Raw genomic sequence first — 24,751 nt, 5'->3', positions numbered from 1 at the left:
ACTGGGAGGAGTGGCGGCGTGAAACCCCACGCAGCCACAGCGGGAGAGGGGACCCCTGGCCAAACTCCCCCACCCTGCGCTGCCTTCCTCCCACGGACCGGCTCCGTGCCGCTGACTTGCTGCCGAGATGCCGCGGTGACTCTGCGGCGGCGCCTTCGCATCCCCCGGCCCTTGGCAGGTGAGCCGTGGGGCGTGTGTCCTGCCACCGGCCGGCCGGGCACGGCTGCAAACCCCAGAGCTTTAAACTGGGGTGGAGGCATGCTGAAAGCTGGCAAACAACCATTAGCTGGAGAGTGAGTTTCTTAAAGCATTTAAAATTCCTCCTCCGTTATACAAGCCTCTAAAGCTCATTGACTGATGCTTTCTTTGCCCTTGTATAGCCGAGTAACTGCTTCTGTTTAACAGCTGCTTCCCTTTGGCAAGTGATTTGTCAGGTCTAAAATAACTTATTTTTTTTAAGGAAAAAAAAAACTTTAAAGATTTTTTTGGTGACTGACTGAGCTACATTCTCGACATGCATTATCAGAGGAATAGGGCTCAATTACGTATTTTAAGTGCATATGAATTTGTAAATAGTATGTCTTAATTTTTCCCAACAGCTATTTTTTGAACATGTCTGTTGTAAGCAACCCAAAGGCAGGCGATTCAAAGCGAGGTCATGTTTCTGTATTACTTTCCTGGTCCTTTTGTTACCTTTGAGTTGTTTGTCACTCGAGTTGTCCCAGCAGTGTCAGATGGCCTAGTTGTCTCCCTCATACAGTGATTTAGGAGTTAGCCAGGTGGTTGATACCAAAGCTCACCCTGGCAGTATCACTGGGGAGAAATGCAGACAGGATTTTTGTGCTGGAAATACCAATGGCAGGATACGGGATGACTCTTCAGGAAAGCAAAACCTATTTCTTACTAAAGTCTGCGCCCATATTTTAAGTTGCAAACACCAGAAGACTTGGGACAGGCTGGCTTGTGCCTCCCATCTGGGTCTCAGATGGGGCTGAGGGAGGAAGTTAATTGGTGCTGACGCTAAGACTTCTGCTGAAATTGCAAGTCACCCCTGAAAATCATCCTCCCTGAGCAGGAAGCTCACCCCCAGACGGCTTTACCTCTGGGATGCTGAGCCTGGACTGAACACTCCTCCCCACCGGGTTTGTGGCTCCCTTCAAGCAGCTGCGTGACCCGTGCCCCCCCGCAGCCGCAGGGTGCTGCCAGCCGCAGCAGCATGCCTTCTGCAGCCGGGCGCCGGACGGGGGGCGAGACCGAGCCGGCTGCCACGTGCCTGGGCAGGTGCTGTCGTCGGCACCGCACACGTGCCCTTCGCTCCAACCCGCGCGGATTATTTCAGCGGTTGCTCGTGATCCTCACAGAGCGCCCCATTTCTGTGGGTTACGCTGCGAGACGTACGCGGTGCCTCCTTCCCAGGGCTGGCTGTGGCAGTGTGTGTGCGGCTCCTGGGGCCGAGGACCTCTCCGAGAGCAGGTTCCTGGGAGCGCGGGTCCGGCCAGGGAGCCAGGCTCCCCGCCGGCCGGTGTTGGCACTCCTCCGATCCCCACATTATTTTCAGTGTGGTTGCGCATCCTCCGGGAATGACTCCCAGCGCTCCGTGCGGGATCGCTCCGTCGTTAGTCCGGCATACTGCCGGAGGGTGGCCCCGCTGCTGGCGTTGCCACAAGCCACCAAACTGTCTTTGGTCCCTTCTCCTGTGTACAGTTGCTTTTTCGGTTGTTGGTGGTGCCCCTCCCTTTCACACTAAATAAATGCGTTGCCGCTGCCCAGCGTGGTGCAGCAGAGATCACTGGTCGTTCTCGCAGTGGCCCTCGCTCCGGGACAAGCCGGGGGTCTCCCAGCGCTGGGTGGCAGCAAGAGCTCCCGCCAGCATTTGCCAGGCATCACCTTCCTGGCTTTTAAGGTGTAAGTGGCAGCTGCAGTTTCTGGGGTACGCTCTGCGCCACTGGCAGCTGCTGCCCAGATGTGGGGGCTGCTGCAGGCAGCTGGTGCCCAGATGTGGGGGCACCACCATGCAGAGGGCAGCATTGCTGCTGTGCCGCCTCCACCCGCCGGCCATGGCTTGTCCCAGTGCAGCCATCCCGGCGCCACAGCACCAGTTTCCCCTTCCGTGGCTGGAAAAAAAAAACAAAACCAAAAGCAGCCGCAGGAGCGCAGACCCCTCTGATCAGTGATAGATACTTGCTGCTGTCCCGGCAGTGCTCATAGGAAGAGGAGAGCAGCCCCATCACCCTGTGCTCCCCCCTGCCCAGCGCACCGTGCTGCTCCCTGGGGCAGGAACAGGGGGTGGTTCTGCTCTTCGAGGAGCAGTGCAGGTGGCCGAGCTCCCCGTCTGCCTGCCCAGCACCACAACATGGCCAGGAGGCAGCTGTTAAGAGCGACTGGGCCATGGAAAAGCAGGCAGCAAAGCTCCAGAGACCTCCCCCTGGAACACAGGCTGCCTGGGGGGGGCGATGGGCAGAGCCCCCCGGTGCCCCCAGCACAGCTCTGAGCAGCATTGGCCCCAGGAGGCTCATGGCCCTGTCCCCATTTCCCCACCCCACAGACAAATGAGTCCTTGGGCCTCAAATTGCTCCTCCTGCCCTCAGCACTCCAGCTCTGCCAGCCCGCAGCCAGGACACGCACTCAGCGCCCTGGAAAAGCCACCCACTGTGGGGTTATGGCAGCCCTGGGGGGCTCAGCCCCACGTGAAGGCACCCGCATGGTCCCCAGCACCCTGGCTGGGGCATGTCCCCCACCCCTGGCTAGCCCACACCAGCAAGCATCACCCCAGCCCTGCTATGCCACCCACAAGCCAAGGGCACTGTGTTTCCTTATTACATTTTCTTTAATTTTTTTTTTTTTTTTCAGTTTGAAATAACTTAAAAGAAACCCATCAGCTGCGAGCACAGGTTTCCAGCGCTGGCAGGGAAACCCACAGCTCCTGGGGTCACAGAAACAGGGCATCCCCACACTGGCCGCCCCAGTGCCCAGCAGGACAGACCCACCCTGGCTCGATGGCAGGGCTGGGCTGTCCCCCTGTCCCCCCCTTGGAGACACTGCACACTGCCTGGGGAGAGGTCCTTGGTCCCGCTGTGCCTCCCAGGGGGCTGGGGAACCTGCCTGCCCCTGCCACAGCAAGGAGCCAAGTATCGCACCAGAGCAGGGCAGGTCCTGGTGCCACGGGGCAGCTTGGTCCGTGCCACGCCATCCTGCAGCGTCCCAGGACATCCTCCTCCTGCCAGGCTTCCCAGGAGCCGTGCTGGGGCTACCGGGGTGCCGGGCGGTGCCTGAGGACACGGAGGGACAGAGTGTCCGCCCGGAGCAGCAGCTCGCGGATGCGGGCCAGCCCCAGCCCCGAGACAGCCGCACCGTTGACCTGCAGGATCTCGTCCCCCACGCCCAGGAGCCCCGCATACAGCTTGGCCGTGCCGGCGTCTGCCATCTCCTGTACGTAGACACCTGTGGAGAGGGATGGGGTGGGTGAGCGCCCCCCACCCTGCACCCCATGGCCGCGGCTGTGCACCCCGCGGGTGCCCAGGGCTGCACACTGGGCCTGTGCACAGCAACAAATCCGCCATAAATGGCCTTTGGGGACAGGCTGCGTGTCCCAAGCCAAGGACTGATGGACACATGGGACTGTGCGTGGCCAAAGCCACATGTGGCAGCATCACCCCATCCGCTGTCACCCCTTTGGGGCTCAGCGGGGATGGAGCAGCCCCCTCCGCCCATCCCCAAGCTTGCTTCTGGGGAGCAACAAGAGCCACCGCAGAGGGGCCGTCCTGTGCCTCCCCTAAGGTTCGTGTGACGCTTTGGGGTGACCCCACCATACCTGTGTCAGGTCGGCCATGCCCGGAGGTGACACAGAACCCAAAGGCGCCATGGGGGGGCCGCTGCAGCTCCAGCTGGCTGGTGCCGTCAGGGAAGATCTCCACCACACGACCCACCGCACGCAGCCGGCCGGGTGCCCCGATGTCCTCCACGCTCAGCGAGCGGCGCGGCCCAGAGCCCCCCTTCCTGCAGGGAGAGGGCAGATGGGGTAAGTGGGGACCCCCCTGAAACTGCTGGAGACGAGGTGATGGGACCCCTGGCTGCATCAAGCCACCCCATGTGACTGAGCACCCCAGAACAGCCTCTCTGGGCACAATGGGGACGTGCCAGGCCCTGTCCTACCTGTCGGCTGCAGTCTGGGGCAGGAGGTAGGCACTGGCACGGGGTGCCTTGCCCAGGAGTGGGTGCAGGCTCTGGACAGAGGCAGCTTTTCGGGGCTCGCAGAAGGGTGACACCTGGGGAAAAGCACTCGGTTGAGATGGGACAACCATGAACACTGTGCAGCACCACAGTCCTTCACCTACTAATATGCTGAAGGAGTGGGGGGCATCCCACACCTCTGTTCCCCCACTGGAGGCCTCCCCAAATGACCACTGAGGAGGGATAAGATGGTGTTGCCCACCCCAAGCCAGGACACCCACCCAAGGAGCAGGGTTTTTGGGGAGGCACCTCGCTGCTCAGCTGGCTGGGACACACGCCATGACCCCAAACCAAATCACCGCATCTCCCCTTCCCAAACCTGCTCTTCCACCACCACCTCCTCCACTCCTTCCTTCTTCCTCCCACTCCCAGTTTCACAGAATCACAGAATGGTTTGGGTTGGAAGGGACCTTAAAGACCATCTAGCTCCAACTGCCCTGCCATGGGCAGCGACATCTTCCACTAGACCAGGTTGCTCAAAGCCCCATCCAACCTGGCCTTGAACACTGCCAGGGAGGGGGGGAGCCACAACGTCTCTGGGAAACCTGTTCCAGTGCCTCACCTCCCACACAGTGAAGAATTTCTTCCTAATACCTAATCTAAACCTAACCTCTTTCAATTTGAAACCGTTACCTTTCATCCCATCACTACCCTCCCTGGTAAACAGTCCCTCCCCACCTTTCCTGTAGCCCCTTTTAAGCACTGGAAGGCCGCTAGAAGGTCTCCCTAGAGCCTTCTTCAGGCTGTACAACCCCAGCTCTCTCAGTCTGTCCTTGCACGGGAGGTGCTCCAGCCCCCAATCATCTTCATGGCCTCCTCTGGATCTGCTTGAGCAGGTCCATGTCTGTCTTGTGCTGGGGGCCCCAGAGCTGGACGCAGCACTGCAGGTGGGGTCTCGCCAGAGCAGAGCAGAGGGGGAGAATCCCCTCCCTTGACCTGCTGGGCACACTTCTCTTGACGCAGCCCAGGATGCAATTGGCTTTCTGGGCTGCGAGCGTGTGTTTTTGCTCATGTTCAGTTTTTCATCCACCAGCACCCCCAAGTCCTTCTCCGCAGGGCTGCTCTCAGTTTGGCTCTGGGCATTTCAAACCCAGCAGGTTTGGGCTGGTACATGCCCGCACATCCCCCTGGGACCATCAGGGTCATAAAGCAATACTTAGGAATGCTTTACCCCAGCCCAGCACCCCTCCCTCCTGTGGGACCCCTGTCCCTGTCCCCCTGCCCCCCCGTATAGGGGGTACATTTCGGCTCACCAGCTGCAGGGACTGCAGGGAAGGGGATTTCTTCATGCCAGGGCTGTGCGGGGGGATGCTGCCGGGGGCTGGGAGCTGCTCCATGCTGTAGCAGCGGAAGCGGCCCAGGCGCTGCTTGGTGCTCTGGCTCAGGCTGCACAGGAGCTTCTTCAGCCCCGACGCTGAAGCGCTGCTGCCCTTGCGGCTCACCGGCCGCCCCGGCTCCCTGGATGAAGAGGGACGATAGTCATCCACCACATGCCTAGGGGGGAGCGGGACTGGCAGCTGCCTCGGGGCTGGGGGTAGGTCCTGCACCCACCTTCGCAGCCTTGAGAGCTGCAGCACGGTGAAATTGGGGTGCACAGTGAGACTGGGGTGCAGCCACCTCCTCACAGCAGTAACCCAGCATGCTCAAGGGATAGCTTCACAAACCAAAGCGACCTGAAGGGCTCCGTACCCGTCTTCCCCACAATATCAGGGGCTTAACATCTTTCAGACCTCCTCTGCTCTCTGCCTGAAGGGCTCGCATCCTGCCAAGGGGCTTGAAAGACCCCATGCCACCTCCAAACCCTCCTGCCCGGCTGAGGCATGCTGCGCCCAGGCACAGGTCCAGTGGGTTCGTGTTCAGTGAGCCCCAAGGCAGCCCCAGGGCTGGCAGTATTTAGCAACTGATTTTACCCAAAAGGGAAGACCTAGCACTGAGCTAAAACCCTCCAAGGTCACCCACCATCACATTTACAGCAACATCCCTGGCAGAACCAGATGCAGGATGAAACGCACCTCCCCCACACCCACTTGAACACACATGCAAAATTGTCACCCCCATATTGTGGTTCCTGGGAGGTTTTTGGTGCCAAAAGGCAGAGTTCCACTGGAAAGCCTGGGAGGTGGGGGGCTCAGCCCAGCAGCATCCTGCTGTGCTGAGGAGGGATGCTCAGGGTTGCAGCACCCACCGTGTGCTGCAAGATGCCGGTGGCCCCTCGCTCTCACTCACCCGTGTGCCACACTCCCAGCCAGGTGCCGCTGCGCTCCGGGCGTCCCCGCAGCTTCCCCGGGGGGACGAACAGCCTCCTGGGGTGCAGGGGTGACAAGGCCAGCACTGGGGTGGGATGCTGCCCCTGTAACCACAGTGAGACAGTCACGTCCCCGTCTCACTGGGGATCCCCCAGACATGCCCGTGCACGGATGTCTTACCTGTGCCCATCCCCGGTGGGTCCTGCCCGTGGGTGTTGTTGCAGTTGTTGGTGGACAAGGCACGGAGGGGGCTCCCTGGGAGCCACCTGGGGCTGCAGGGACCCCGCCGCTCCCCTGGTCCTGCCGTGCCCCCAGGCTGGGAGGGTGCAGCGCTCCCACCATCGGGCTCTGTGCCCTGGGCTCCTTGGCTCGACGCCCGGCGGCTGCCACTGGAGAAGAGAGTTTTCCTGCAAGGCACCTGGGAGCAGGCCTTTCTGGTGGGAGGGGGAGTGGGAAGGCGGGTGCTTGGCATGGGGGTGCCAGCCCCCAGCTGCGAGGAGGGCTCTGGGGGCTCACTGGGCTGCTGTGGGGCATGAGAGGTGTTTCCCACCCCCTCACTGCCCTCCTGACGCCGGTGGGGGTTCCCGTCCTCCCAGATGCTGCCTCTCCCCGGCGGTGGGGGGCAAGCAGCCTCCCTCTGGCTCGTGGCACCACTTGAGCCCCCGTCTGCTGTGCGGGGGCCACCGCTGACCGCACATGTCCCCTTCCCAGCCCTCGCTTCTGGCTGTGGGGCAGCATGGGGGACCCTGTGCCCGCGAGCCCGGGTGTCCCGGTGTCCCCGCGGGTGGGGGCTGTGGGGTCCTGTCTCCTCGCTATCTGTCCGGCAGCCATCAGAGGTGTCGGTGCTCTCCAGGGCCGAGTCCACCTCATCGATGTAGGTGACATCTCCAATGTACGTCTCCTTGATCTTCTCTGTGTGGATGCGCTGCCGGGAGGGGAGGATCCACAGTGGGGAACCCCGGGGGCCCAGAGCCCTGGTTTTGGGCTCTGGCTGTGCTGCGCTCAGGCCTCCGGTATCCCCCGGGGTGCCTTCTTGTGCCACAGGGCTACTTTTGGCTGCATCAGTGGCTGCCGGTGTGTCTGAGCCCCGGCTGGCGGCAACACCGAGGAAGGAGCCACAGGCACTGCACTTGCCCCCGGCCACAAGGTCGCTGCTCCGGGCTTTGGGCTGGCTGGCCCTGTCAGCCGGCTCCGGCAAGGAGAGAGCAGAGCTCAGAGCCCGCCGGTGCCGCAGCTGCAGCCGCTCCAGGTACCGCACCTCGGCGTCGCGGGCCGACTCGTCCTCGAAGCGGACGCGGGATGGGGACGGTCCCCGTGGCCGCCACGGCTGCCCACAGCTCGACTCCCCGCTCGACGAGTCGCTGAGGCTCCCACCGTCCCGTGGGGCGATGCTCGGCCTCCCACTGGGCTCCCTGACATGGGGACAGACAGACGGACACGGACGAGCTGCGTCAGTGGCTGCCTGGCTCCCTCGCGAAAGCAGGGCAGGAGGGGGAAAACACAGTGCAGAAGATGGGGCAGGAGGAAAGTCCACCCGCTGCTCCACCACAGCGTACAACCCAGATCCCCTCCAGCCCTCTGCCTGAAGCCAAAATCACAAGAGGCTGCAGCAACGCCCCGCTGCCACAGCCCGACCTCCATCACCCTTCCCCTGCACCGAAGCGCGTGGTTAATCAGTCTGGGAACACCAAACTGCACATGATCCGGCACACACGGCGAGCAGTGGCTTTGGTACAGCCTTCCAGCACCCAGCTTCCCCCAGGGAGGCACTCCCCATCGGCTGGGAACCGCAATCCTGCCAGCCAGCCAGGAGCACACCGTTAATAACCTCGCATTGCCATAAAATGCAATTAAACACCGCCCAAATATTATGTTGCAAAGACCTCACGCGTGCCCGGGGAGGCAGGACACGGCCCGCGGGGCTGGCACTGACCTGGGGTGCGGGAGGGCAGTGGCGGCGGCGGCGGTGGGGAGGAGGAGGATGTCGTGGCTGGCGCGCAGGGGGTTCGTCCGAGCCTTCATGCGGGCACGCTGCAGCAGCTGCTTGGCCTGCTCGTGCCGCGGGCTCAGCTCGAGCTCCTGCCCGGGGACAAAGGCCCTGCAGCCCCGCAGCGGGGAGGGGGATTAGGAAAAAATAACAGGGATTAGACGTGGTTTAACAGTGACGACGAGGCTGCTCTGCCCAGAGAAAACGGGGCCTGGCCTCTATTCACGGGCAGGCTGGCTGCCACCCTGGGGGGCAGCCAGGTGAGAGCCCCTGTACCCCCCAGTGCCAGGCAGGAGGAGGGGGGTCGCACCCTGCACTTTGGAGGGAGAGGCTCAGCGCCCACACAGCTTTGGCCCCAGCTCAGCCGAGGCGGCTTTGCACCATGGGTATCCCAGAGGTGGATAGGGAAACTGAGGCAGGCACTGCTTCTGATCCCCGCTGATGTAAATCCCACAGTGATGTGAACGCAGGTAGGTTTAGGATGACCCCCCCAGACCCAGCTGCCTTCCCTTCCTTGCAGGGGGTCTTCCTGCACAGCCCCTGGCCCCCCTGCCCCACCAGCTGCAGGGTGGGGGATCCATCAGCTACAGGAGGGCACAGCCCCACTCCAGCGCTGCCTTCCCCGTTGGCCATGGCCCTAATCCCCCTGATTAAAATAATCAGCTCAGGCAGTCACTTTGGGGAGTCTGGCCTTAACCTCTTCATGGCAGGAGGGTGGGCACACGCAGGCCCCCAGGAAAGCTCCCTGTGCAGCACCATGGGGGGTCCAGGCTTCCCCATGGGTTTTTGGAGCCCCTGCTCACAGGGAGCACAGCATCCCCGGCTGTGCCTTGCACCCAGCCATCACTGATCAACCCCAGCTGCCACTGCTGATAACGAGTAGCCACAATACAGGGGTCTTCCCCACTCACTTGTTTCCCCCACGCAGCCCCCAAGCCCGCGGTGCTGCTCCCCAGCCCGCATGCTGTCACCCAGCTCACCTGCCTGTCCCACCTCCATATTTTTAGTCTGTACCTCTAAGGTTTATCATTAGTCCAACAAGATTACACATGCCTGCTGCCTCGATCCTCTTAAGCACCTGGAGCAAATTTCTGTCCCCTCCTCTTCCCCAGCTCCCTTCCCACCCTGGGGTCCTGGTGGGGACCCGCCGTGCCCAAACACCACACGGACACCTGGCTCAGCCTAACCTTCCTGCCCTACCCTCACTGAAGCATCGCCAGAGCCCATCCACACTCCCCCCACCGGCTGCCACACTGGGGGGCCACTCCCACAGCCCTTCCCCAGGGCCCTGCCAAGACCCAGCGCCACTTTGTGGGGTGCATTTAAAATACAAGACTTGGGAGAGGGAAAGAGGGAAACATTCGTCTCTGCCACACTGGGACTGACCTACCTGCAGCTCTCAGCATCCTGCAGCGAGACCCCCGAGTCCCAGTCCCCATCGCTCGCTGGCACCTCTGAAATACAGGACAGGGAAAAGCATTAGCCTGGCTGGACTGCGACCCCCACCCTGGCCCCTCTCGATAGCACTGCCTGTACCCCCAGCCCCACAGCTCAGCCCGCCCTAACAAACACCCTTTTCAGGGATATCCCAGCTGCTCGGCTCTGGTGAGACCCCAAAGGAGGGGGATGTGAGGCAACAGCACCCGGCATGGGGTGCGCCTGCAGGGATGGGGACCATGGCGTTGTTGGGGCAGACGCTTTTGAAGGAGAAATTAATTCTCTTTTCTGGTGACAGCTGGTGAAGGGAAGATGATGCCTGCAGACCCCAAGTGCCCCAGAAAGTGAGTTTCTTGCTCTTACTTTTAGCAGTCAAACTCTTCACCAGGATGCCAGAAGGGACCAGCAGCACCCAGAGCATCCCAGTGAAGAAACGCCCCATTTTGTTTGCAGGCATCTCCTACAGCTGCTAGTGAAAGGGATGCAGCACCCGTGGGGGATGGGACAGCCCTGGGGTGTGAACCAGCACGGAGCTGTGCCCGCAGCATGGGAGGCTGGATGATGACACTCTTCACCCCAAAGCTTTTCCTTCCCGCTCCCCTTGGCTCTACCAAAACAGCTGCCACCTGCCCAAAATACGCACCGGGCGCAGCAAGGCCCAGCACCTCCTGCAGCAGCCGCCGGTTCCTCTCCACTCGCTCGGCCAGCGAGAGCCTCTCCCAGCCCTCTGCTGCGACGTGGGACACAGAGGGATGCCCCCGGTCCTGTGGTGGGGTTCGTGCCTCTTCTTCCAGGGCGGGTTTCTCACGGGGGACGGCAGAACTCTGGGACCCATTGCCCTCGTCCCAGGAGAGCTCAGTGCTTCCCGGCGTGTTTCCCTTGGGTGCTGGCACCCGCCAGAGCCCCGGGGTGCCAGCGCGGGGTGCCGGGGCTAGGGGGCCGCCAGCCACAGGCTCCCCACCATCCAGCAGCCCATCCGTCAGGTAGGTGCGGAGCTGAGCCCGCGGCTCCACCGCCGCCACGTCCGCCCCTGGCTTCCCCCGCCGTGGCCGGGGCTTCTTGGACAAGGGGCGCTCAGGGGCAGTTGCGGGGGTCCCTGGCCGTCCGCCCCCCCGCTTCTCCTTCAGCGCCTTCACCTTGCTCTCCAGGATGGCGTGGGGGCCGCGGGAGGCCTCAGGGTGCTCCAGCAGGGCAAGGGTTCGGCTGCTGCTCTGGCCGTGCTGCTTGGGGGGCCGCGGCACCCGCCGCGTCTCAGCAGGAGAGCCCCCCTCCATGCACCCTATGGGGAGAAAACCCAGGGATGTGTGGGCAAACCCCCGTGCTGCCCTCACCCTCCTCCTCCCCGGCACCCACCGCGGTGCCTCCTGCCAAGGGCATCGCTCCTGCCTGCCCGAGGCTCTGCGGACAGCAGACGTGACACGGTGGTGCCTGTGCCCAGCGGGCAAAGACAGGCGATGCCACTGCCACGCTCAGCCCGGCGGGGAAGGGAACAGGGGCACGAGGCACAGCAGGAGGCCACCCACCCAGAGCACTGCCACTGTACCAGCATCGCTCCGGAGCGGGGGGAACGGGGGAGCGGTGGTTCCCCGAAGAAGCGGGCGGCCGGGGGCTGAGCAGGAGGGGGCGGGCGCCTGCCCATGCTGTTTCGGGTGCCCTGGGGCACCCAGCAAGATGGCCCGGAGGGAACCGGCACTTTCTGAGCCACATCAGGGCCCCCAAACTCCCCAGAACAGAAATCCCTCACGGGGGCCACTCGCCGACGGTGCCCCCAAACGGGCAGCAGCCCCCGGCTCTGCCCCGGCTTCAGGGCCACACACGTCTCACTCGTCCTCCACCGGCCTCCTGGCCCCCCCGCACCCTGCCGGGAGCATCCCGTCCCCACTGGTACCGCTGGAGGGGCATGCCTGGGGACGGCCCCCCTCCCGGCCCCATCACCCCCCGGCTCGCCGGAGCCCCTGGCTGCCCCGGGGCAGAGCAGAGGCGGGACGGGGCCCCGGGCGGGAGGCGATGGCTGTCCTTACCCCCGGAGCAGCATCAGGAGAGGGCTGGGAAGAGGGAGAAGAAGGCGGAAGAAGGGAAGGAAGCAGGGAGGGGAAAAAAAAAAAAATTAAGAAAAAAAAAAAAAAGGACAAACCAGCAAATCCCGGCCCCTTCAGCGGAGCCGGCGCTCAGCCGCTTGGCTGGGCTGTGGGGCCGCGGCCGGCCCTGCCTCCTGCCCGGGCCGCCCCCTCCTCCTCCTCCTCCTCCTCCATGCCGGGGCGTCCAGCCAAACCCTGCCCCAGCCCCGACGCCGAACCCAAAGGACGACGCCATGGCGGGGGCGGGAGGGGGGACCCCGCACCCCGCGCTGCCCGGCCGCCTCTCGGGAACGGCCTTTGTCCGGGCTGCGGGTGTGGGGGGCGAGCGGGGCGCGGGGGCAGCCCCCCTCCCCGGGCCTGCCGCGGGGCACCGCGCCCCGGGGTGCAGGGTGCCGGAGGGGTGCACCCCGCCCCGGCGGCTGGGGCGTCGGGAGGCCCAAAAAGGAGGGAGACGGTGGTCCCGCCGGGGTGGGGGTGTTTTCTGTAACGGCCCTCAGAGCGGCAGCAAAGCCTGCCGGACTCAGGCACCCTCCTGCGAGCACCTCACGTTTGCAGATCTGCTAAATTTTCCTGTTTTCCCGGAGGCCAAACCCTGCCTGGACCCCACAGGGAGCCAGGGCCAACCGAGCATCTTCAGGCAGGAGGGTGGTGGGAGCCGAGCTTGGTGCACCCATGTATCATCACCCCTAAACCAGCGGGCAACACGCACCCTGCGCAGCCACCCACTCCCTCCGCACCAAAACCCCCCGCCCTCCTGCCCCAAGACCCCACAAAACTCAACACGCAGGATGAGGGTCCTGGGTGGGCACCGCTTACCTGGAGGTGCTGTAGCTACCGTCCCCGGGGGGCAGGAGGGGTGCTGCGGGGGCCATGGGCATCCTGGCCCTGCTCCGGCTGCCGCTTTAAGCTGCAGCTTTTGATATTCGTGATTGGTTTCATAATCCCGATCAAAAGGAAATCACCAGGATTATGAAATTGTTTTAATCCTCCCGGCTGCAGCCGTGCTGGCCCCCACCAGCACGAGCAGCAAGAAATCACTTTTATCTTCTTAAAACGTCCCCCACCACCCCAGTGGCTCCAGGGCCCCCATCACAGCAGCCTAAAACAAGCCTTTCTCCCCCAGGGGCTGGCCATGCTCACAGTGGGCAGCAGGGCCAACCCCCAGCAGGGATGAATCCTTGCTCCATGGGGGACAGACCGATTGTCTTCCCCTGGCTGCTCCTAGGCAGGAGGGAACTGCTGGCAGGTTTGGGTGGAAGAGCCCAGGGCAGAGACCCTCCTTGCCTTGCACCCTAGCCTTGGGGTCCGACCTCCCCTGCGATGCTGGGACCCACCCTTACCTTCGTGCCCTCCCGGAGACAGATCCCGGCTCCTCTGCCCTGGGCTGGGGAGGTGAAACAAGCCTGGGAGATGTTGTCCCCATCATGCTGGGGACAAACTGCCCCGTGAGGTGCCAAAGCAAGGGCAGCCGGGCTCCTGCCACCAGCCAGGCAGGGAGCCACAGCCAGGATTAAACCTCCGGGAAGCGGCTGGCGTGAGCAGCAACAGGCTTAGAGTGATTTCAAGGCGCTGGGCTCTCTTCTGGAGGAAGATTGATTGCAAGAGACGATGAAGAGATTTAAGAGAGTAAAATGAAAACACAGACCCCAGACAACCCAGAGCTGGGCTGCTCAGCCTCTGGTCGCCCACTGTGCAGGCAGGACAACACCTTGGACCAGAGGCAAGCTGGAGAGAGGCAGCCAAAGGCTCCCAGAAGGACCAACAGCCTTTAGCTGGTACAGCACTGTCTGGGCAGGAGGCTTCCTCCAGCATCACCCCCTGGCATGCTGGGTTTGAGCCCTGGGCACCTTCCCATGAACCCCTCCTGCCCACCTCCAACCCCTTCTCAAAGCACCTCCTCCCGGGACACAGATGTCCCCCACCTCTGGCCACCAGCTCCCAAGGGTGAAAGAGCAACATCTTTACACACCAGCAGAAGCAAATGCTTCGTGGCTGGATGCAGCACCAGGGGTGGGACGTGGGAAGACAGACACACAGACCGGGGACAAAAGAGCCATCAGATCATTGGAAAACAAAGAGCTTGTAATAATGAAAAAAGGACAGATTTCGTAACCAATCACTTTTTCCTTTGAAAAACACAATCACAGTAACTTTGCTTTATACAACCACCTAGAAACTATGAAACAGTATCACATTGTGCATTTTTTTTTTTTTTAAAACCTACTTATCAAGAAGGGTATTCCACACTTCAAAAATTATATCCATTTGGGGAGGAAAGAGGAGACAGCTAATAGCGCAGTCACAGATACATCATGAGTCCAAGCAAGCGGCAATTCTTTGTCCTCACCTTTTCCACTTAGCCAAAAAAGAAGAGTGGAGAAGGGGATAGCAAAAGAGAAAGGAGGAGGAAAGAAAGAAAGCACCCACAGAGGACTAATCACACTCCATAATTACTTTTGACATCTACAGGGCTTCATAGAAAGATCATTTAGACCAACACAGCGGGGAGGGGGAGAGGAAGGCGGCAGCGGGACCGGGAGGGAATTTTGACATTTCCACCCCAGGCCCCTTCCAAACGCCGATCCTTTGCCAGGAGGACCTACGGGACGGAGGGGTCATCACAAGTTCTACCAGGCTGCCCAATTTCTCCTCTGGAGCAAAGAGTTTGCAATTTGGTTTCTAGAGCTTGAGGGACTGTCAGGTGATGGGGCGTCTTCCCAGGCAGGGTCAGCACCTCTCACCCACCGTGACACGTCTGCACCGGGGCCAGAGCAGCCTCCGACTCCCACTGGGAACAGGGCTGGGGCATCAGCATCTGGGTACACCCAAGATTACCATCCCTCTCCTCTCCTCCCCCTGCAAAACCTGCATTTCTCTTGCAGCCAGGATGCTGCAGCAGGGACTGAAGCCCCAAAGGGATGCTGAAGCACCAGTTTAACCCCACGGTGGTGGCGGGTCGACAGGTCGTCCCAAGGTGTGGTATTTGGGATGATATCACGTAAAGGAGGCCAGGTTTGATGGGGTGACAGCCACCGAGCCCACCCATGACTGCTGCAGTTACCTTAAGGATTTTCCACTCTTTCCCCAGAAGCCCCAGCTCCTCTTTTCCAAGGAGACAAAACAATCCGATCACCTTCTGGAATAAAAATGTAAATAAAAAAAAAATGCTTAAGGCAGAAGATCATCTTCCCCCTGCGAGTGCAAAGCAGAACAGTGGAGGAGAGGAAGGAGGATGTGGGGCCGGGATGCAGTGCACAAGCAAAGTGGCTTTTGTGTTCCCAATGGGAGCCAAGCCATGCCCCAATCCCAGGGCACGTCCCAGCGTGACGGCCCAACACCAGGACCACAAACCCCCCAAAAGCCTGGGACGCACGCCGAGTCACAGACAGCAGTACGCCGCAGCATCCCTGCAGGATAAGGCCAAATTCACTCGGCTGTTCAAAACGCACAGAGAGCTCAAAGGCTTTGCGCCATCTCCCTTGTTCCTTGGAAGATCCGCAGTAAAAGCCCTGGGGATTGTTATCTCCTGAACCAGGACTGTGCTTTCCCTCCCTGCCTCCCACAGGGCTGCAGCGGCTGAGCGCCAGCAAGGAGGCAGAACAAGCAGCACAAGCTGTTAGGGAAGTAAGAGCAGCAGGATCCAACTCTGCTCCACAAAAGACTCCCACCCCCCCCAGGATTTTCATGCTGAAGGCTGCTGCCAGTCGTCCCCCCGTGCCCTGTGTACCACTGGCTTCAGACAAACGGCAAAGACATCGGCAGAAGAAGGAGGGCCGGGAGACGGGCAGGGAAAGGCGCAGGATAAACCACAGCCAACTTTGGGAATGCGCCTGGATTTGAGAGGTAGGAGCTTATTTGACACACACAGGCCGCAGCCATGAGCATTGCAAATGTATTTCTTTCAAAACGTGGTGGCACAGCATCGGTTCCCGCTGATGGAGCCGCTCCCGCTCCCGCTCGCCAAGCCTGTAAAGCCCAAACCTGCCCCGCTGCCCCTTCAGGAGTGCTCACCCACAGCACATGGCATTGCCTTCCCCAGGCAGGGGGACCTGGTGACACAGTCCCAAAGCCGTGCAGGGAACTCCAGCTAGCAAATAAACTCTGGATGCTGCAAATCCTAACCCCCTGCAACCCAAAAATCCCTGGAAGAGCAGGAAGGATGGAAAGCAGCAGGGAATCAACACAGAGAAGCAAGTTCAAAGAGAATCTCCAAAAGTCAGCAGCCACAGTGGCATCTCCCCCGCCTCAGGCGGGACCATCTGCAAGGGTTTCAGCCAGATCAAGGCAGCTTCCACACCATCCTCGGAGCTGCACACAACCGCAACCTCTGACCACCTCTGCATCGATTCACAAGGAGAGGGAGAGCCCAACACCCAAAAGCCAGCACTGCTGCACGACGGCCAGTGCACAGACCTGTCTCCGCTTCCACTTTCCATCCAGCTATACCCCAACAACTAAAGCGCTTGATAAAAAAAAAAACCCCACCATCTCCTTTTAACTCTGCTCTCTGTACTTCTGGATTGTCACCCTGCTGTTCTCCCTCCAGGAGTGTTTCCAAGCACCCATTAGCAAAGCCCGGTTACAAAACGAAGACACCTCGGGACTGTCCCCTCTCCCCTCGCTCCTGTTGGACAGGCTGCTCACAAGGAGCGACGGGCCTATTCTCTCCCACCATCTGCTCTGCTCCGTCACGTCTCCCTTTATTGGCCAGATGTTCTCGCAGATGTGGAGCCATCCCGGCTTTAGCGCTCGCTCCTGGGAGGAATCTGCATGCCTGATTTCTCAGAAATCTCTGGGAGGAAGGGAACAGGCAGACACAGCATCGGGGAGCCGGGAGCGTTTAAAAGCCATGCCTCTGGGAATTCAGGCTACTTTTCTCCTTCACTGCCAAAAGAGACAATGTTTTATTTTAGGAGATAAAGTTTGCTAGCTGTAGCATGCCACCTCTCCATTTTTTTCTTATTTCTCCTGCCAATAAAGACAGAGAAAAAGGGAAGGGAAAGAGCAGAGCAGGGAGCAGATGGACAGACTGAATTCTTGCTTCCCGTAAGGATTTGGGTAAACTACAGAATAAGAATTTAATTACTTGCAACCTGACCCTCCTTGCCAGGTTGGGAAGCGGACGGTTGGATGGTGCAGGTGAGATGCAGGCCACTTGGCCATGCCCCGCTCTCCCCAGCCCAGCTGAGGAAGGCAGAGTGCTCCCAGGGGGTTGGCATCACTTCAAAATGTCTCTGTATTTTTCTTTCCCTCTGAAAGGAAGAATTACCACTACAGCTCTGTTTCTTTTTATAAAGAACGATTTGCTTAACTAACACCACTGGTTTACTCTGGATTGTGCCCTCGGTGTGGCTGCCCTTCTCTAAGCCACCCCTAGGTGGGTATGGCTTCACTTGTCTCCCACCACTCCCACTACAAACACCTACGCCAGGTTTGGACATGGCAACAACTGCTGCAATCCAAATTAGGAAACCGATATATTGTAAGGGCCTTTACATCTCAGACTCCACTTCCACACGAGCGGGAACCCTCCGTTTAAGTACAAACAACAGACCCAAACAAGTTAAACATGGGAAAACAGGCTCCTGGGCACTGACGGGATGAACGGCACAATCCTGGCTAGTCCAGCTGCCCTCCCGCTGGAGCAGCCCGATGTGGTAGGAGATGCGAGGAGGAGCACCACAACAGACACACCAGCTCTGCCACCACGCACACTGCTGACAGAGCAGAGGCATCTCCCTGCAGGTCCACCAGAGTTTCTTTGTAAGCTGAGAGCACATCACAGACGTGTAGGGAGTTACAGGTTTGCAGGGTTGCCCTTAGCCTGGCACGGGGCACAGGTTCACCACCACTGAATTTTGATCTATTTCCAATTAAATAAAGAGAACTAGGTTTCCTTCTTCAGTTCCTCTGGGCAAGAGGCACAGCAGGCAAACAGAAAATGCAACGCACTGGTCGTGTGAGAAACCATGCTATTAGTTAAGTTAAAAAAAATAACCACCAAACAGCAACTGAGCAGAGATTCCTGCAATTCCATCACCCAAACTAGAAGCAAGTCACCAGACAGACATCAGTGCGAGGATCCTACTTCAAGAGTTCCACCCTTCCCTTGCAGCCCTAGCTGTGCACCATGGCTGCCCACCAGCCAGGCAGAGGGGAAGGTGGCAGTCCCGGTCATCTCGGCTATGCCAAGCCGAGCCCGCAGCGGCAGTCCTGGCTGCGAGGTTCAGCTCCAGCTCCCCTGGCCCAGCGGTAGGTACCGCTGCAAGAGAGCTGGGGGCGCACGCCGTGCCAGGGGAAGGACAGCGGGACTCTGCGGGCCCCGCGTCTCCTTTCCTGCGGGAGGAGAGACCCACGAGACCATCAGGTTCGCATCGCTCTTCTGACATAACTGGCTCGGCAATACGGCTGCCCTTTAGCTGAGTCTGCTTAACAGCATCGCACTTCCCCAACGGGGCTAGTGAGCCAAGGCAAGAGGCGTATGAGCAACAGCCAGGAAGCGTACTGGGATAGCGCCCGACAGAGGCTTTTGGCCAAACCAGAAGCCACGAGGAGACCTGTTTTCCATTTCACCTTCCCCATCAGGTGGGCACAACACAGTCCCTTCCACGCTCCCTGGCAGCTCTCCAACACACACACCGCCTTGCCAAACTCCCCCGGCCCATGGGAACCATCACCTCCTTGCCTTGTCCCACTGCTGCTGTGCCGGGCTGCAGGAAAGCTCCCTGCTCGGTATGGGATGCCCTCATGCCATCTAAGGATTATTAAGGCTTTGAAAGATACTTTTTGATCTGGAGAATGGCGTTCAGAGGCCTTTGCTCGCCTAGCTTTTTGCACTGTTGGTAGGACCCAACTCTCCAAATGGCCTTAAGATCATCAGCACTACTTTCACACAGCTGCATGGGAAGTTGGCATTGAACCGGCACAAGAGACATGCCCAGAAGCAGTAGCAGCAACTAAAAAAATCAGAAAGAGAAACTTTGGTTTAAAATAAAATGAAATTGAAAAGAAAGTAAGAGAGAAAAGGTAAACACAGGTGCAAGTTGTCTCACGAGAGGGCTATTTGCAGGGCAGAACCCCACAACCCTGGAGAACAAGGTCTACATTCCCAGCTTTGTTTTACCATTACAACCTTCATTGCACAGGACTCAAAATCACTCTCATATGGTTGTTAAGTTTCATAAATAATGTCAAAACTATATGCAACAGATACATCATATTTCCAAAAAATTATAAGAAAAGTTACATCAAATTAAAAAGTAGCTTCATGAATGAAGATACTGCTCTAAGTGCACTTTCCCTGCAAGTGCAGCCAGTGCCTCAGCGCTGGATATGAAGAAAAAAACCAACAAAACCAAAAAAATCAGATTTAAAAACTTAAGTCCGGTTTCAACCAGTCAAAACCGGGCCAAGCAGAAACAGAGTGTGCGCTCGGCACTGTCCCATGAGGGAGTCCCTATGATGCTTCGTTATCCAGATAGGTTTGTATGTCCTTGTTGAGACTGTAAACAATCCTTCTTTCCTGAACTGTCCTCTTTATTGGCAAAACAAAGTAAAATATTTTATTTTTTTTTTTTTTTAAAATAGAACATTAAAATTAACCCAGAAGAAAAGAAACGAAACACAGTGAGCTTGTTGGAGTCCATAGGATCTGGTCTGGAAGAGCTCGGAAAACGTGTTCAATGTTTTCTCCTGTTTTCAGCTGGAACTGTACCAGAGATCGGGTTACTTGGGGAAGAGGGGAACAGAACGAGAAAACAAAGGATGCGGAATAAGAGACCGTGGCCATCTCATGTGTTCACTTCGTTTGCTAGGTCCTCTATCAATACCTTAGTGTCACAAGCCTTGGACCTGGAAAAAAAAAAAAAAAAACAGAAAACACTTACTGGGGAGAAGAAATTCCCATTACTACATGCAGACAGTAAAACCGCAGTGCATTTGGGGAAAAAAAAAAAAAAGAGGGTGTGTGTGGAAAATTCTTTCTTGCACAGAGGGAATAAGCAGGCTACTGGAACTGTTTCACACTCTCCCACTCTCACTGGGAAAAGCAGAGCCTTACGAATACGCCCCAGCTGTCCCTCAGCGTCCTCCTCCCACAGCACTGCCCATGCCACGCTGCGCTGGCCACCCTCTGCGCAGGGACAATGTCCTCTGCTGGGCTGCGCTGACCAACGGCCCGGGACCACTGCGGGGTGCGGTGTGTCCATCCACCCCTCTGCACAGAACCCCATAAAACTGCTGTAGCAGGGACTGCAAATCCAAAGGAGTGCTCCTGCCGAATCTGTCACTGGGCTGCACAAAGGTACAGCAGCTTCTTTTGGAAGATGCTTCGCAAGTCTCAGTTCACTGCACATCCGAGGGGCAAACAGACATGCCTGCAGGGAATTCAACCAGGCTTTGGCCCACATCCCCTCTGCATAATGTTTTTCAGTCTCTAGTGGCCACACGAAGACTGTTGGTATTGGTCACATCCATGAACTCTGAGCCAACATGGATATGAGAGAAGCACAGCCCAAGGGCTGCAGCTCAGGCCAGAGCACACCCTTTTCATGACAGCCACAGCCTTCTTTTCCTCCCACCCACCCCTCCCATGCAGTGAGGCAATAGGGGGATGTGCCACAGGGATTGCACAACACTCCGGACACGCTGTGCTTCAGCATCCCCGGGAGCCCCAGCTTGCCCCCTGGCCAAAGGGCAGGGCTCCCCAGCTGTGCCGCTGGGGCAGAAGTGATGCCCGGACACGGAGCACCCTGTGACGCTCGAAGCGCAGGCACTGCAGTGAAGGTACGCAGTCAATTAGTTCAGGGGGCGGGGTGCAAGGTGCGGAAACGTTTAGGAAGCGAGGAGGGGTGGAAAGAAAAATTGCACAGGTTTAGATTTGGGAGAGGAAGGGGTCTGAGATCTCACACACGAAAGCTTAACCAAAGGATAACTGAAATCTTTGGGGTGGTCTGAAGCCTGGAAATGGCCAGCTGAAAAGAATCTCTCTTCCAGGTTTGGATTTATAACCTCTGGCAACTGCTACAGGCTATTTTTGCAGTTGGGGAGTTTAGTAAATGGATTCCCTTTTCCAGTGGCTCACCAGAACCCCAAGATGATGTAAATGATGGATCAACCCTCCAGCAGAGAAATAGTCATGTACTAATTGGACCTGTCCTCCCTTTGAATTACTATTTTGACTGGGATCTTTGCATGATTACCCAATCCATAAACGGCCACCGTGCATTAACAACAGCTCCAACGCACGGTTTGGTCTGATGCGCTAGAGAAGAGGTAAGACATACTGTGAAGCAAGTCGAGGTCTGCGCAAGGACACGCTCTGGCTGCGCTTCCACTGTTTGTTCTTGCGGCGGTTTCGTACACCATCTTCCTGGTCCATCATCTGATCCAAGAGTGTCAGGTCATCGGCGTTGAGCGGAGCCACGGAGATGTCCCTCACGGCACGGAACTCACCACAGTTGTTCAGGTGCTCGTTCTCCAGACGGAAGAAGTTCCACACAAACCGCCTGGACGGAGAAAAAGTGAAAAATACCAATTCAGTTCCACTTTTACAGGCGTTGCCTGTGTTTGGCAAAGCACTGGTACGTGCACCTGGATACCACTGACTCTTCTCACTGATCAAAGTGTCTCTGGGAACATGCTGTGACTATGAAGAAACAGCCAATGACTAACAGCAGCACCTGCTACAACAACTTTTCAACTCTCTGGAGAACAACAGATCTGTCAGGCTCGTTCATTGCCCTAACAGTGACAGCCCCAGTCTGATAGCAGGAAGGCAGCAGGCATTACAAGCAAAAGGCAACCTCCACCGTGTACACGAGGTTTGGTAACCTCCACCATGTGCATGAGCGAGGTTCAGCTTCAAGAGCTTTTACTCATCTCGAGAGGCTGTGGGAGTGGGTCTCCAACTAGAGCACAAGCATGTAAAGAGCCATGAAACCTTGCAGGATCCAAACCGATGATGCAGGATCCAAACTAGTGCTTGGAAAAGCAGCAGAGATTTGAGAATAATTGTGAACCTGAGAATCAAGTGAAATTTCATCTGGAAATTGCAACAAGGTAATTTTAAGGAGAAATTTAGTGATAATAAACCCCTCAAGATTAGGCCTAGATTCAGAGGAAACTGCAAACGCAGCATGAAGGACCCAGCCCCACATTGCTGCAGAGCCCTCCACAGCTTTCTTCACTCAGCAGCCTGTTCAGATTAAATGTTCCTGTTAGACCTAGTCTTCCATTTGAAGGACCAGTATCTTCCATGTCCAAGGAGCAAGGCATTTCCCATCATGCTGGTGTTATACAAGTAACAGAAATGTAAACGAGAAATGAACCATTCAGTCAAGCAGCCTTACCGGAATACCTCAAGTGGGGCAAATACAGTAGAAATGATGTCCCCAGCGTATGGAAAGATTTGCATGGAAGTGAGGGAGATCTGGATGGTCCACGCAAAACGCAGGATCACATCTTCTACAATGGCACAATAGTAGTATGCCTGAAAAACAAGACAGACAAACAGCACAGCTCATCGTACACATTCTGCACAGAAGACAGACTTCTTCAGGCCTTCAGGAAGATAAAGAATTTACTGCTCAACCACCAGAAAAGTGAACAGTATGCAATAATCTCTTCGAAACAAATGAACTCTACTGCTAGAAAATCCCAGCCCCACAGCCTTCAGGAAGCACCAGTGGCCAACTGCAACACGCTCTAAACTCATAAAATTTTGTTAAAATATTAAAAGCTTTTCCTAATGTAAAAGCAGGCTGTATACGCACTTTCTGTGGGTAGACAATTCCTTCTCGAAGAAAGGTATTTTCACCAGCATTTTTGTCAAAGAGACCCCAGTCCATCTTCAGGTCCCAAATTAGGGTATAGCATGAGCTGATGAAATAGAAGATAATCCACAGGTAGAAGAACACTTGGGTGTCACTGTGGTTTTTAGCTGCAAAAGAGAAGAACAGCATACTTCTGTATAACAAACTGGATTGCTTCTTAAAACAGCTACAAATTGGATCGTTTGATCAGCAGAAATAACACTCCTTTTATTCAAGTTCTGAAAATCAGGCTAGCTAATCTGAACCGAAAGTCTTACCAGGACCAGCTTTATATTGTCATTTAAATCCCACCTTCATCTCGTTCAACGTTTTTCACTCGGGATTAACATTTGCACTAATATTTTTATTTTCTTGTAACTTGTGCTAGACCTGCCATTCTGACTCTGAACAGCAGGTGGAAGCCGAGCGCCGTATTTCACAAAGGACACAGGCTTGCACAAAGGATACAGCAGTGAGGCAGTGCTCAGCGAGGAGGGTTTTGTAAGAAAATATTTTCGTTTGTATAAATATAAACAACAGTGAAATAGTGCACTAAAAGCCTGGAGAGAGACGGGCAGTACAGGACTTTCCACTAGCCATTTCAGAGGTTGTGGTGGCAGGGAAAAATAAGCAAAAAGGCAGGAATACATGACGATTTATACACACTGTATGGAGTTTTAAATGCCTGTCTACAGCTCCTCTTTGTGAAACACGGGACTGCGGGCCCAACATCTGCTCACCTGTGGATATGTTTTTGCAACTAAGTTGTTTCCCATCCCCCCCTGAAAAGGTTACGCTGCTCCCAATTCAGCTACATTTCCCTACATCAGTTGGCTGGGTAAAACCAAACAGACCTGGTAATTCTGTTTGCTTCAATTAGCAAGCCTGGGTCATAAAGTTCATGAAAATAAAACACAGTTATAACGCTTTGCAAGGCTGAGACACTTTGCATCTCACTGCTATCAGGAGTCTTTCCTCCTTTCTGTGCAGCCACCGCAATTGCACATTCACCGATTCTTTCTAACAAAGCCAGTAACACTTCTATTACAAAAAAGCTGTAATGTTTTCAGCCCAAACCTGATGCCACGCTAAATGACAGCACTGTTTTCTGTACACGCAGCTTTAAAACAACAGAATTCCCAAAGCTGATCACAGAGGGAGCAACAGGGCAATCTGCCCTCTCCTTCCCTTTCTGTTTCTAACAATTATGATATAAATATAACGCAGCAATCCAATAAAATTAATGGAGGTGAAAATGAGAGGCATCATGTAAGAGTACATTCCTCCCATTATGCTTTTCAGGCTTCCTGAACACGATGTGCAGGATATAGGTCAAATACACACACTCATTCTCCTTTCAAAACACCCTAAAGCAAACCTATTAAAGCCACTTACGCAGCAGCAAAGCCTCTCTGCACTGAAGCTTCACATCGGCGGACAAAAAGGACACAGGATCTGCTGCAGCTCTCAGGTTTGACCAGCTTCCCTGCTTCTGTGCAAGGTTAGAAGCCTTTGAGCAGTAACCCCCACCCCTGCCCAGGCTCGGCTTTACCCGGGGACAGGTCTAGCATCGCATCCCCTGCCACCGCTGCTGCAGAGAGCCATGACGTCACCCGGGAGCAGGCACAGAAGTCCTGCAGAATACAGGCTCTGATGCCCAGGTACATTAACGCTGCTGCTTTGAAACCGCCTCTCCCATCCATTTTTAAAGTGCAGCCACCCACAAAACAGGACATAGGTGAGGTTTTTGAGCTTAGCAGTTAGGGCTCTACTGCAAGATTTCCTTCTCCCCCATCAGATCCTCCAAAGCCTCCACTGCATTATTTCAGGAAGAAAAGGCAGATGCTGACATTCAGCGACTCAGAGACACTAAGCCTGTTCTTTCCAACGCTATTTATAGCTCGTTAGATCTCCATTTTTAGTTCCCACTACCAGATCCTAAATGGTAACTCAGAGGCAGTT

General features: G+C 57.0%; 2 protein-coding genes across 4 annotated transcripts in view; both read right to left on the bottom strand.

Moving 5' to 3' along the window:
• Positions 1 to 3,247: 3,247 nt before the first annotated feature.
• Positions 3,248 to 11,832, bottom strand: KIAA1614 (KIAA1614 ortholog). The gene is made up of 12 exons (XM_086463047.1): positions 11,725 to 11,832; positions 11,444 to 11,554; positions 11,232 to 11,298; positions 10,544 to 11,179; positions 9,854 to 9,917; positions 8,410 to 8,574; positions 6,657 to 7,888; positions 6,457 to 6,580; positions 5,484 to 5,724; positions 4,153 to 4,265; positions 3,812 to 3,996; positions 3,248 to 3,441 (listed from the first exon to the last, which is right to left on the bottom strand). The coding sequence occupies exons 1-12, from the start codon at positions 11,830 to 11,832 to the stop codon at positions 3,248 to 3,250; spliced, it is 3,240 nt and encodes a 1,079-aa protein (XP_086319173.1).
• Positions 11,833 to 19,594: 7,762 nt separating this feature from the next.
• XPR1 (xenotropic and polytropic retrovirus receptor 1) overlaps positions 19,595 to 24,751 on the bottom strand; it is a 111,210-nt gene continuing 106,053 nt past the window's right edge. For all 3 annotated transcript variants that reach the window (XM_086462411.1, XM_086462410.1, XM_086462412.1), the window contains 4 exons: positions 22,751 to 22,917; positions 22,328 to 22,467; positions 21,263 to 21,484; positions 19,595 to 19,829 (listed from right to left, as the gene is read on the bottom strand). In XM_086462411.1, coding sequence (XP_086318537.1) covers positions 19,769 to 19,829; positions 21,263 to 21,484; positions 22,328 to 22,467; positions 22,751 to 22,917 — 590 coding nt within the window. In that variant the 3' untranslated portion in view covers positions 19,595 to 19,768. The remainder of the gene's footprint in view (positions 19,830 to 21,262; positions 21,485 to 22,327; positions 22,468 to 22,750; positions 22,918 to 24,751) is intronic.

The sequence above is a fragment of the Leptosomus discolor genome, chromosome 3, assembly GCF_034619465.1.
Source record: "Leptosomus discolor isolate bLepDis1 chromosome 3, bLepDis1.hap2, whole genome shotgun sequence".
NCBI lineage: Eukaryota > Metazoa > Chordata > Aves > Leptosomiformes > Leptosomidae > Leptosomus > Leptosomus discolor.
This window is presented reverse-complemented; position numbering and strand designations above follow the sequence as displayed.

Bases quoted from the DNA above. Each gene is read 5' to 3' on its own strand.
- KIAA1614 (XM_086463047.1), bottom strand. From the start codon at position 11,832: ATGGGGCCGGGAGGGGGGCCGTCCCCAGGCATGCCCCTCCAGCGGTAC. The intron at 11,180-11,231 runs GTGAGGGCAGCA...TTCTCCCCATAG, and splicing joins GGGTGCCGGGGAGGAGGAGG to GGTGCATGGAGGGGGGCTCT. The intron at 8,575-9,853 runs GTAGGTCAGTCC...GCGGGGCTGCAG, and splicing joins CAGGATGCTGAGAGCTGCAG to GGCCTTTGTCCCCGGGCAGG.